At 50.3% G+C, this 13,218-nt stretch overlaps 2 protein-coding genes across 4 annotated transcripts; one reads left to right on the top strand and one right to left on the bottom strand.

The window, feature by feature from the left end:
- The first annotated feature begins 1,059 nt into the window (after window positions 1-1,059).
- Window positions 1,060-6,810, top strand: Pde6g (phosphodiesterase 6G). 3 transcript variants are annotated; one of them, XM_087574411.1, is made up of 5 exons: window positions 1,060-1,176; window positions 1,339-2,168; window positions 4,486-4,707; window positions 5,749-5,789; window positions 6,253-6,810. In XM_087574411.1, the coding sequence occupies exons 3-5, from the start codon at window positions 4,562-4,564 to the stop codon at window positions 6,327-6,329; spliced, it is 264 nt and encodes an 87-aa protein (XP_087430537.1). In that variant the 5' UTR covers window positions 1,060-1,176; window positions 1,339-2,168; window positions 4,486-4,561; the 3' UTR covers window positions 6,330-6,810.
- A 1,129-nt stretch (window positions 6,811-7,939) lies between these two features.
- On the bottom strand, window positions 7,940-12,400 carry Tspan10 (tetraspanin 10). Its single transcript, NM_001447366.1, is given in 3 exon segments — window positions 7,940-8,825; window positions 10,509-11,140; window positions 12,282-12,400. Coding segments are annotated over 3 exon segments (981 nt in total). The 5' UTR covers window positions 12,321-12,400; the 3' UTR covers window positions 7,940-8,515.
- Window positions 12,401-13,218: the final 818 nt, after the last annotated feature.

Genomic DNA, 13,218 nt, shown 5'->3' with positions numbered 1-13,218 from the left:
GAGATCAGCCTGCCTCTGCCTATGCTGGGATTAAGGCACGCCTCCACCACCCGCTTGAATTGTCACTCCCCCCACCTCCCACCCCTCATCCCACCACCCCCGAGACAGGGTTTCCCTGTGTAGCCCTGGCTGTCCTGGAACTTACTTTGTAGACCAGGCTGGCCTCCAACTCAGAGACCCCCTGCCTCCCAAGTGCTGGGATCTAAAGGCATGCACCACCGCACCCAGCTGAATCACCACTCTCGATGGGGTTGGCTTTCCGGTAATACAGCTGCCTTTGATCACCTACACTCCTATAATTCACCCCAATAAGCTCATCAGTTCGCCAAGCAGTACTCGGGTGGAGCCATTTCTCTGCCATTAGTGGTAATTAGAGGTAAACGTTGACTAACCTCTCCAGAAAAAAAGTTAACACCAGTGACAAAACAAAAGCCAAAATTTCCAACATTCGATGATCATGGCAAAGGCCTTTAAGGCTGTGCAGTATGAGATGAGATGCTCCTGCACCACCACCCCCAATGGATAGGCACTGGCCACCCCTTCGTAGTGGGCCAGCTCAAGTTCTCCAACTATGGGCCTGCTTCTTATCTTTCCTCTGTCAATTTAATCCCCAATTTAATCACCAAGCATCTGCAAAGCGCCCCACGGTGGCCAAGACACCAGCAGTATAATATGCCTGCTATACCACTTCCGTGTAAAAGACAAAGGTTAAGACAAGAATATTGCAGAGCTGGCTGTGTTGGCAAGGAGTTCAAGACCATCCTTAGCTTATGATTTGAGGCCAGCCTGGGACTACATTGTAGGTTGATACAATTATGCAGGTGAGGGCAGACAAGATAAAATGAGGCCTGTCATTGGATGAGAAGGAAGGGAGGTGGGAACAGAGGTTTTAGAAGGAGCTGGGACAGGGGTTGGGGATTTATCTCAGTGGTAGAGTGCTTGCCTAGGAAGCGCAAGGCCCTGGGTTCGGTCCCCAGCTCCGAAAAAAGAACCAAAAAAAAAAAGAAGGAGCTGGGAGAACATGGCAGCCGATGTTAAGATTCTTCTCTGCACATAGATACAGGTTGTAATGAATATTTTTAAGGGATGGGTGTGTACAGGATTTTGAGCTGTCTAGATGGGCAAATTCTATCTTATCAATTGGATCAGAGGTTATTGTGTGGTGTGTTAGTTCATGTGGCGACTTAATTGGGTTCAAGAGAAGGTGCAGTGGCAGGGCACACAGAACCCACAGTGGAATTGGGATGTGTATGCCGGCGTGGTAACAACTCGCCAAGGGAACTGTGAATGAAAGCAAAACAGCTGGAACAACTTTTGGACCATCCACCCGGCTCACAGAGTACCATGGGGGCCAGCATGGAGCTGCTGAGATAAATTAGCGCTGCTAGTTCCTATGGCCAGCCAGAATCCAAACTAGGGAGAGGGCGACCGCCCAGGTACTTGCAGGAACCGGTCACACCATCATTTTCTTTTTTACCATAAGACCATGTCTTTAAAAAGAAATAGAAAAAAAAAAAAAAACCAAAAACCCAATTCTATCGAAGCTTTGTATGAATGAGTTTGAAGAAGCTGATCTGATAGGTGTCTTAGCCTGCTTGCGGGTGTGACCCTAAGACACTACAGCAGAGCCCAAGAGGCCCCAAAGAAAGAAGCTAGAGGAACAGGCACAGGAAATGGGCAATCCAGAGTATCAAATGCACAGCAGTTGAAACCCAAGAGGCAGGGCTTAAAGGCAAGGGGAAAACATGGATAGAGGCTGCTACCCAGAGCATTGAAGTCCATCAGTGGATTCCTCAGTGGGTGGGACAAAGCAAGGGATAACCCCAGCGCAGGACGGTCTGGAAGGTGGCCCAGCTGTTTCTGGAGGCCATGTACATGTGAGGCATAGCCTCACAACCAGTGAAAGCCATATTTCTCCTTTTCTTCCCTATCTACCGGACCTGAGTGTCCTTCCTTCAGACCCCTGGCTGCCTGAACCTCTTGTGCCCAACACCAGCATCCTGGGCAGTGGTGTCTCCCTCAGGGCCCAGCAATCTGATTAGTGTAATGTCAGAGAAGAGAGTCATAATCCGCTCACCAGGAGAAGGATAAATTCCTAGGCCAGTGCTCTGCTGATCCAGATCCAGACGACTGGCACCTGTGGCTCCCTGAGATCTGTCCAACGCTTGGTGAGTATAACTTGTCCTGGTGTCCTTTCTGACTGCTAGGCATCAACTCATTCACCCTAGGTTGGGGGAAGCTAACAGGCGTCTACCACCTCTGCTGAGCTCTTGAGTTTTTAGGAGCCTGACCTGTTCCCTTGACCTTTAGCAAGGACATCCTACCAATGGATCATCTGCTCTGCTTTTCCACAGTGCCAAACGGTAGTTCCTCTGTTATCAAGGCAACCTGACCGTACAACTGAATGGCACCAGCTTTAGGTTAGTCCCGGCTAGGCATCTCAAACGCGGTTTCCATGGAGACAGCACTGATCCCTGGAGCTGTCAGGGAACAGCTGCCCATAGGGGTTCCAGGCCTTTGGAGAAGTATTTTACCACTGGGAAGTAAGGATGGGTGCCCCAGGGACTGAGCAGCCTGGTCTCCTATGTTCCTGAGTCCTGTTCCGAGGCTGGTACTGGCTTCAGGCACAGAGGCCGAATCTAGGAATGACAGAGGGGAGTGACTAGGCTGAGAAGGGTGTTGTCTACAACAGACATATGCTTCTCTGTCAGCCCTCATGCTCCAGCAAACCACGGTCTAAAACCAGTGGCTTAAGACTGGACAATGCTATACCTCATCAGACTGAGGGCAGAAAGGGGACTCTAAGAGGTAGTCCCTCGGGGCTGGGGATTTAGCTCAGTGGTAGAGCGCTTACCTAGGAAGCGCAAGGCCCTGGGTTCGGTCCCCAGCTCCGGAAAAAAGAACCAAAAAAAAAAAAAAAAAAAAAAAGAGGTAGTCCCTTGGGAAACCCCGTCTGGGTCACCTGTATGGCCTCAGAACATTCAGCAGCATATGAGGTTTATGCTAGAAACCCCGGGAGATTAGGAGTCTCCTTCAGATACTAATAGGATTACAGAAAGCTCTGATGTCAATGGCCAAGGTCACTGGGGCTTAGAGCTTCTGGGGAGCGGTTTGGGGAGAAGAAGAGGGACTATCCTGTCAGAGGCCAGCTCAGCCACACCAGCCCCTGAGGTGACGCCCAACCCAGAATAAGCCCCAATCCAGTGAGCAGCCTCACGTTCTGTGCCCAGGAGGATCCCTGTGTGACCTCTCTCCTTGAGGCCCGATTCCGTCTCAGAGTCATGAAGATGAGAGGTCCTCACATCAGTTGCTCACAGGCAGAGCCCTGCCCCAAGGGCAGCTCTGTGTTCCATTTTGTGGAGGTTTTATCATCACCAAGTCCAACCACAAGAAATAGACAAGCCCAACACAACAAGGACATAAATATGAACAAATGTACTTACAGGGGCTGTAAATAGTGCCTTGACTCCCAGCACTCAGGATCTCTGAGTTTGAGACCAGCCTGGTCTACGAGAGAGTTCCAGGACAGCCAGGGCTACACAGAAAGACCCTGCCTCAGGTAGATAGGTAGATAGATAGATAGATAGATAGATAGATAGATAGATAGATAGATAGACAGACAGACAGATAGAAAGTAGATAGATGGGGCTGGAGAGATGATGGCTCAGAGGTTAAAAAGCACCAACTACTCTTTCAGAGGTCCTGAGTTCAAATCCCGGCAACCACATGGTGGCTCAAAACCATCTGTAATGGGATCTGATGCCTTCTTCTGGTGTGTCTGAAGACAGCTACAGTATAGTTATAATATATATAATAAATAAATCTTTAAAGAAAGACAAAAAAAGAAAGTAGTAAGTAGATAGATGATAGATAGATAGATAGATAGATAGATAGATAGATAGATAGATAGATAGATAGATAATTTGCCAGGATATGGCATGAAGAAATAAATACAGAACAACATGAGGTAGAGGAGGCCTTCCTTTCCTGAGAAAGGTCCTGGAACTAGTGAGAGCAGTCTGTGGCTGACCACCCGGAAGGGAAGGCAAGTGGCTGTGAGGCACAGGGCAGGATCAGGAGGGAATGTCCTTTGTATCAGTCCCAGGCATCTTCAGAAGGCTTTCAACAGAGTGACAAGGCTGGATCAGATTCCAGTGTGTAGGAGGGGGTGGGGAACAAGCAAGGGTGGTCAGTGACTACCTGCAAGGGGTGGGGGGTAGTAAAATGTCCGGGTTTAGGACATATGGAGGGGCCAAAAAGTTGGCTTGATGTGGATTTGGAGTATGGGATAGCTGCAAGGGTTGTATGTGGCTGCTAGCAATGGGAGGTGTCTGAGGGTACCAGGCAGAAGGAGTGAAGAAGGATTGGTGGAGGTGGGAAGGTGGTTCTCTGGAGCGGGACAGCTCCTGGGTGTCAGCCCTCTCTGCTCCCAAAGTTGTTAGCGTGAGCAAGGGAGCTAACGGGGATCTGTCTGGTCTTCCCTAGCCTGCATGAGGAGTCCAGCCCAGCCTGACAGAGTCCAGAAGCTAAGGGTCACTGCAGTGTCTCTGCCGGCCTCACCATGAACCTGGAGCCACCCAAGAGTGAGATTCGGTCAGCCACACGGGTGATGGGAGGGCCGGTCACCCCCAGGAAAGGACCACCTAAATTTAAGCAGCGGCAAACAAGGCAGTTCAAGAGCAAGCCCCCCAAGAAAGGCGTGCAAGGGTAAGCAAGCATCAGAAGGGAGTCTCTCGTAGAAAGAGCACTCTTCTTGGGCTGCAGCCTCTCACAGAACGAGACACTGCCCGGGCTGTATGGGAGGACAAGGTGGAGGCTGGGGTGGGGCTCTTTGAGTGTGTCCTCATTCTTATGACTGGGCCCTCAGGAGTGCTGGGGGCACCAAGGGCCTATCATTGACTCCAGGTGCTGCAGCCAGGCAGATCTGGGAAATAGACTCCCTCCTAGGGTATATGTGTGCACCCCCAGCACTTTCTCCTATGCACACACAGACACCTACATATGAACATCTAGAAATTCTGTCTTAGCCAGTTGTCTGTTGCTAGGACAAAATAATTTTGCAGAAGAAAATTGTTGTGCCCACAGTTTTGGAGATTAAAAGTTACAGGAGGGGTGATCACCTCGGCTGTTTGGCTTCTGGAAAAGACCCTGTAGTTAATATTACAAATTGGAGGATGGCATCTTGGCAGGAGTGCTAAAAAAAAAGAGACAGATCGTATATGAGTAAAGGAAACTAGGAAGCAGAGAGGAACCAGAGGAACCCGTCTCTTCCTTACCATCACCATGGCTGTAGTTATAACCTTGTCCTGTGAGACTGGCATTAATCCACAGTTCCTCAGGGCCCAATCACTTTCTACTTGGTCTCCCCAAAAAGCTCTACCACCTCCCAAGACTGTTTGACTGGGGGCTAATTTCCAGCATGTGTGTCTTTCAGGGACAAGCCGTAGGTAGCCTGCGCATTGAGACACACACACAGCACCCTCACACCCACTCACGCCCCCCCCACATCACACTCCTGCAGAGACCCACAGCCCATGCTCACCCAGGCAACGCTGTGGTGGTGCCTGCCCATGCGCTCACCCTTCCTTCCCTGGCCCTCGGCTTGCGAATCTCGGGGCACATGGTGGTGATAGAGGAGAGCCCTCAGATCCTGCCCAGTAGCAGATGTAGGGGAGGAGACCTTCAGTCTGGGTTCCAGGGGTGGCTAGATCTAGGCCTAGAGATCCTTAACAACTCTTGTCTTTGCAGGTTTGGGGACGATATCCCTGGAATGGAAGGCCTGGGAACAGGTATGACAGCTTGGGGTTGTTGCCTTTGGACTGCCTTACTAAGTCCTCCATATCCCTCAGACGTATTCCCTCAGGTCCCAGATTCCTCTGTTTACTGCTTAGCCTGCCTCCCTTCTGGCCCTCTACTTCTCTCCCAGCATCAAGCTTCAGACTCCACTGAGAGGGGTTTTCCCATGGATTAGGTTCACCGGGCACTGGAGAAACCTTTCTCCTTCTGACTTTGGCAAAGGGTCCCTTGAGCTCCCCATTTGGGCCTACAGCATTCCTCTCTGCTGGAGGCAAGACCCAGAACATAAAGTTGGTGCTTTCTGCTTGGGGGAAGGGGGGGGCGGAGTTTGCAACCATAGCCTGGACTCTCATCCTAGGTAGCTATGCTTTCATCTGGGTAGTGAAGAGCAGGGTAGCCGGAAATGGGTGACCCCGGAGTCACAGTCTCTTTAATCACACCTTTCCTTTCCTGCAGATATAACCGTCATCTGCCCTTGGGAGGCCTTCAACCATCTAGAGCTGCATGAGCTGGCCCAGTATGGCATCATCTAGTCAGACTCCCCCTACGTGAGTGACCCCTGTGGAAGCTACCTGCTGAAGACCCACTCTACCATCTGTAAACCCTGTCCAGGACCCCTGCCCAAGCTTGAGCCTGAGTCCCTAGACTCCCCTGGAACAACCTCAGGCCCTGACACCAGATTCTGAGAGCCTACAGCCTCCCACAGGACACCCCATTGACCTGAAGTCACTGAGCAGCAGAAAGAAGGGAGTGGGACACAGCCCCACCTCCTGTCCTTCTTGTGGCTGTAACGCAGGGTTGGACTCCCCAGTAATGTTTCCCCTGAACTGCCTTCTGAGGATAAGGAAGTTCCTCTGTCTTGCAGCCGTTCCAGATGGGTGTCTTGGGGTGGGACACTGTCCTGGGGTGATGTGGCAAGAGAGACTAAGCTACCCCACCCATTATACCAACCTTCCCAACATACTCTTGTCCCTTGTCCCTATTTCGAAATAAAATTAGCTATGTCCTTGCTTATCTGAGGTTCGTTGGTGAAAGCTGTACCTACAGGAGGGTTGCTTTATCAGCACCGTGAAGGAAGGACCAGGGCAGGTAGAGGTAGGAGAGACTGGCCAGGAAGAGAAATAGAAAAATTCTGCAGATCCCATTCTCCGTGAGTCTTGAGGTCCCAGACATATGAGCGTGACTGTGACCCTCACTTCTTTTTTTTTTTTTATTCATTTATTATATATGAGTACACTGTAGCTGTCTTCAGACACACCAGAAGAGGGCACCAGATCTCATTACAGATGGTTGTGAGCCACCATGTGGTTGCTGGGAGTTGAACTCAGGACCTCTGGAAGAGCAGTCAGTACCCTTAACCACTGAGCCATCTCTCCAGCCCGTGACCCTCACTTCTAGTGGCCATAGTCAGTGATGCATAGTCTTCAAGAAGAGTGGGAAAGGACAAAAACTAGAAACTTAAACATGGGCATTTAGTGAGTAGCTTCATGGCCTCGCCAGTCCATCCTAAGACTGACAACTGACAGCTGCCGTGCACCCCCAGTAACCTGAGAACCCCACACACAGGGGTGAGGTAAGGGTGAATTCACCCCAAAGCACCCACAACATTTAGGGTAAGTGTTTCTTATTCTCTGGGCATGGCCAGAAAGTGGCTTTCAGAAGGGCCTTCAGTGCTGGCCCTGGTGGTACACACTTGTAATCTGAGCACTGGAGAGCCGGAGGCAGGAGAGTGCTGAAGACAGGTCATCCTGAGCTACATAGGGAGGTCAAAGCTAGCCTGCAATACATGAGACTCTGTCAAAAGAGAAAAAAATGGGCTGGAGAGATGGCTCAGAGGTTAAGAGTACTGACTGCTCTTCCAAAGGTCCTGAGTTCAAATCCCAGGAACCACATGGTGGCTTACAACCATTTGTAATGAGATCTGATACCCTCTTCTAGTGTGTCACAGTACTTATATATAACAAATGCATCTTTTAAAAAAAGACAGAAAAGAAGAGAAAAAGACTCCACTTATAAGACAGCCACAGACTGACCATGTTAACTCTACAGATAAAATCAGAGTTGGGCTGCCTACTACTGGCTGTCAGCCCTAGCCGGGAAACTGGGAATGGTCTCCATTCTGATTTTTGAAAGACAGCACCAGTTATGAGATCTGTAGTTTACTGTACAAATATGAACAGACACACTGATAAGCAAAGTCTTCCTCCTACCAAAACAAGTTTTCTACAGGGTATGCTCTGGGTATTACCCTATGTCCTACCAAAGACCAGAAAGCAAGAGGAGGCCTGTGAGAAGCGAGCAGTAATGAAATGGGGTCCAAGAGCCAGTCAGCGTGAGACTGATCAGGGAAGGTGACCCAGATTGGAAGTGGGAGCCCCCAGCCCTGGCTCCTTCTGCCATCTAGTGGGGTGCAGGGCATGCAGGTATGTGCAGACACAGACCACTGCGGTGGCCTTTGCAAAAGCCAGCCATGGGCTTGGCTGGGTCCTGAGAAATCAGGACTGAAATTGTGAAATTGGACCAGCACAAAGGCCATCTGGGTGAGCCTTGGGGACTGATAGAACAGATGTGGCAAAGAAGCCAGGGCCAGGAGTGGAAGCCCAGGGGTCTGTCACCTTCCCTGGAAGGTGGGAGAAGCTCGGAACATGGTCTGCATTGCAGTCTTCTGAGCTGCGGTCGGTGGGGAGGGTACTGCTAGCGGCTTGCAAAGGGCCTGGTTCTATGTCCTCTGCGCCTTGTGGACAGCTAGGGCCCGTAGCAGGCAGGCAGCCAACAGGAGTTCAGTCCCTTGGATCATGATAACAGCCACAGCACAGCCGCCTATGGCACCAACGTTCCCTCGCAGCCATTCTTGCAGCACGGGCCAGCAGCCCTGCAGGTACACTACTTGTCCAGCTGCGTTTGGGTCCAGATGCAATGCCCCCAAACCACACTGAGTGTTCACTACAGCTCCGTCTTCCTGGAGGTTGATGCAGCAGGAGGCAGGAAGGCTGCAGGCTTGCACCCCGGGAGAGCTGCAGTTAAAGTACCTGCAGGGTACACAAGGTTCAGTCTGAAAGAGAAGGCCTGCCTTCAGTCAGTCATTTAGTCATTCAGTCATTCAGTCATTCAGTCTCTCTCTCTCTCTCTCTCTCTCTCTCTCTCTTCTCTCTCTCTATCTCTCTCATGCAGACAAACACAAATGCACACTCACAGACACATACACGCACACACACACACTGGTATATGAAGAAGCATATACATACATGTACAAACATACACATACACACAAGTGCATATAAAGAGGTATGTGTATATGCATGCAAACACACAAACACACACACAGAACACCAGTTTCTCATCTCATCGTGCTTACCCTCCTCTGTATTTGCAGACCAGGGGTGAAGGGGTGGGGTAGAGTGTCTGTCTCAGCAGGCAAAGAAATGTTTAATGAGGTGACTGGAGGAAAGGAGTTGACAGGACCTTGTCCCATCCACACCGTGAGTTTATTTAAGCAGGCAATGTCAGAGAGGAAGTGGACTGAGCTTCCACAGAAGTTTCCAGAAGGGGCTGCAGTGAGAAGAGGTGTTACTGGGCAGCAGCAGAAGGCTCAGTCATGAGGAGCCTCAGCTATAGTTTCCCACGGATCTGGACCTAACTGGCCCTGACAACCATGAACAGAGCATACTCTCTGGGACCAGGCAGGTTCTCCCAGGTGCTTTGGAATGTGCCAGGAGCAGAGTAGCACAATGTATCGTAGCTACGCTAGGAATAAGTAACTAGTCTTTACAGCCTGCTCTGTCTCTGTCCCTCAATATCAACTGGCTTCAGAGGCTTCAGAGAGGGAGCATAATGTTTGTCCTGGATGTCACAAGGAGGACAGGGGCTGCTCAAGCTGTCTGTGTACTGGAGGAAGCAGACAAAACAGGGACCCTCAAGCAGAACGTAAGACACTGTGCCGTGCCTGGGCTGGAAATTTAATCACACTCATGTGAACACATACATATAGTCATAGATTGATAACCTGAACTAGCCCTAAGGCATTTTTCTTGACACTGAAATATTCTGAGATTAAAAAAAAAAAAAAAAAAAAAAAACAGGGCTGGAGAGATGGCTCAGGGGTTAAGAGCACTGACTGCTCTTCCAGAGGTCGTGAGTTCAATTCCCAGCAACCACATAATGGTTCACAGCCATCTGTAATGAGATCTGATGCCCTCTTCTGGTGTGTCTGAAGACAGCAACAGTATACTCATATACTAATAATATTATAAGTATATAATAAATAAATCTTTAAAAAAACAAAAAACTCACTTTTCTGGTGTCTGCTAGCCTGGCCTCTTTATTAAGACATCCTTCTGAAGGGACAGCATGGACAAGCTAAGTCTGGGCCCTAGAATTGGCCAAAAGTTGGGCTTGTTTAGGTTCAAGACCGTGGCCCACGCAAAGGCAAGTGCCCACACCTCTTGAGTAAGTGCGCACATTTGCATGTCTGTCTGTGTATATGTAACATGTGTGTGCCTCAGTGTGAGACTTCATTTTGTGTTTATGGAAGAGGGATATATGAGGACAGATGAGTATACTTGTGTACCGGCATGTGGAAGCAGGAGTGCAAGGCATGTGGTTGTGGGTGCACACAGGAACATACACATGTGTATGCGCACATGCTCGGATGGTTGAGTAAGGCATGTAGATCATCCCTTCTCTTACCCATGTGGAGTTTGGGGAGCACTCACAGGTTCTGTTGCCAGTCCTGGTAGGATTCTGCCCCACAGCATTGCAGCCCCAGCTGGACTTGGTCAAGGAGGAAGTGCAGGTCTGGGTCATTCCAGTAGTGTATGATGGCTAGGTGAAGTGTACGCTTCAGGCTGTCCTGCAGTGGGTCCCAGAGGGTCACCACTAGAGCCCCTGCCAGGGCTTCCAGTGCCAGACAGGAGAGGACAGCCCCATAGTAGCAGTGCAGTAGGCAGCTGTTCTCACAGAAAGCACCCAGACATCCGGACAGGCTCACCACACTGACCACCAGGCCTCCTAGCATCAGCACCAGCATAGGATCTGTCGGCAGGGGTTCACCCCAGCCACTTCCCTGAGACCTTTTAACAGCCAGGCCCCAGAGCCCTGCAGCTAGGGCCAGCAGAGCAGGGAGGGAGAAGAGAAAGTTAGAGAGGAAAATCAGATACTTGACACAGCTGCTCCCCGTGGAAAGGGGGAGGGAGGAGGCCTGGCCTCCCCTCCAGGACTGGTGCTTTGCCCCAGGACAGCATCTGCAGCCCCAGGCCCCTTTCTGATTCTTCCAGAGTGTTGGATATGTAATATTTGCAGCAGGTAGACTGTCCCTGGTGAGTGGGTACTCTTGGCCAGCGGTGTCCTGCAGAAGGAAAGGAAACTTAGGGGATGCATCGGTGGGACCTCAGTCACTCGGATTCTGGAACATTGAACAGGGGTGAAGCCTCACCAGAGAGGGGCTAAGAAGCTGGGGTGGGTCAGGGTCTGACAGTAGGTACCTCCTGTTGGTTTGGTCTGAGAGCTTGGGGATACCTTATCTACGTGTGGGAGGGCCTGGGATGCTGCTCCTACATGACAGATGGTCACAAACCTCTCTACAGGGGGATGTGGAGGGCTGTGGCTACCAGGGTCCTAGTTTCCTGGGAGCTTAGGGAAACATTAGTTTCAGGGTCACTGGGGTTTCAAATCACAACTCAACCAGGAACCAGGATACCTTTCACAGCCCCACAGGTCTGCTTCCCCTGAGCTTGGAATGGTCTCTGTGTTGGAATCAGTCTGTAGTGCCTGCCCCCCACACCCCAGAAGTGACTTCGTGCAGTCACAGGAGGGACTTTCCCACCCAAGCCTTAAGCGCAGGCTGCCTAGGATAGAGAAGCTGATCTTGTGACTAATCCCCCTCCTGCATGAAACCAACCTTGATTTCTTGGCATCATCTCAGACACACCAACCGAACCTAGGCCAAGTATGGGCACTATATTGGACATAGTGTAGTGGATACAGGGAGAGACTGTCTGGGTACTGCCTGCCTGGTTTCCTGGGCAGGAAGAGACATAGTCAATAGACTAACTGGGGCAGGAATCTACAGGAGGCGAGGAAAACTTGCCTTCCAGCAGGAAGCTCAGCTGAGCAGGCAGACATGAGAGAGACCCTCTACAGGGAGGTGGGGTAGCCCCATTCACAACCTGGTGTTTCGAATGACAGTTTGACTTAGGCGTGACAACAATAGAGTTCACATTCAGCCTCAAAGGACATTTGCCCTTACCTGTTCCTGAGTCAATACTCCTCTCAGGCCCCTTAAAGTCTAGCACCTAAGAGGGGCTTCTAATCAGTGAAGCTTCCACCCTCATCTAAGAGACTCACCCATTGGCATCTGCTTAATGACAAATCCTAGCACATAGCTAGACTGGAGGGCAGGGCCAGGAGTAGACCATAACCTGGTCCAGGAGCCTCCCCGAGGACCTTACCAAGGCATCTTCAACCTGAGCTATTAAGTGCTAGCTCACCTGAGACAGCAAGGGGCTGCTTTCTTCTTCCGCCATCATCCACGCAAATCAAGAAAGCTGCAGAGACCAGTGGATGGTGTCTCTCTTGAACAGGTTACAGTCCCAGAGTAGCAATGTCCCTTGGCTTCTCTGTGAACTGTACAGCCCAGGGCTGGAGAGCTGCAAGCTCCACCCACACGGCGATCACAGTGGGATCATGTGAGGAGTCACATTTTAGGGCTTACAGTGGGTCCCTGCTTCTGCAGACGCATCTGGTCTTTCTAGCCTGTAATTCTTGGCCTTGGCTGCAGGGATATCCTGAAAGTCTGTACAACCATGACTTTGGTAAGGTGGCCCTGGTGCTGGGCTCATGGCTGTCACTGTTGAGTGCTATTTTGGTCTTGGTCTGTAGTAGGCTCAGCTGGTGTTCTATCAGCACCCTCAAAGGATCAGTTCTGTGCAAACTTGTTCACAACAGCAGACCCAGGAGCCACACGGGCAGCACAAAACATTTTATCCAGAGTAAGAACAAATCAGTATTCACATTCCAGATGTCCCTTCCCTCCAAACCTCTTAGCAGCAGAATTTTGCTATGGTCACCATCCAGTCCTTGCGTCTAAAAGACTTGGGCTGTGTTAACTTATTATGGAGACAGAAAGCATGGCCCTACCACCCAACCTTGTCTCCCTGCTTCTGACTTGTATGTGTGTGTGTGTGTGTATGAGTGTGTGTGTGTGTATGTGTGTATATGTGTGTATGTGTGTGTATATGTGTGTATGTGTATGTATGTGTGTGTATGTGTGTATGTGTGTGTATGTGTGTATGTGTGTGTATGTATGTGTGTGTATGTGTGTATGTATGTGTGTATGTGTGTGTGTATGTGTGTGTATGTGTGTATGTGTGTGTATATATGTGTGTGTATGTGTGTATGTATGTGTGTGTATGTGTGTGTATGTGT

The sequence above is a fragment of the Rattus norvegicus genome, chromosome 10 (genome assembly GCF_021556685.1).
Source record: "Rattus norvegicus strain SHRSP/BbbUtx chromosome 10, alternate assembly SHRSP_T2T, whole genome shotgun sequence".
Taxonomy (NCBI): domain Eukaryota; kingdom Metazoa; phylum Chordata; class Mammalia; order Rodentia; family Muridae; genus Rattus; species Rattus norvegicus.
This window is presented reverse-complemented; position numbering and strand designations above follow the sequence as displayed.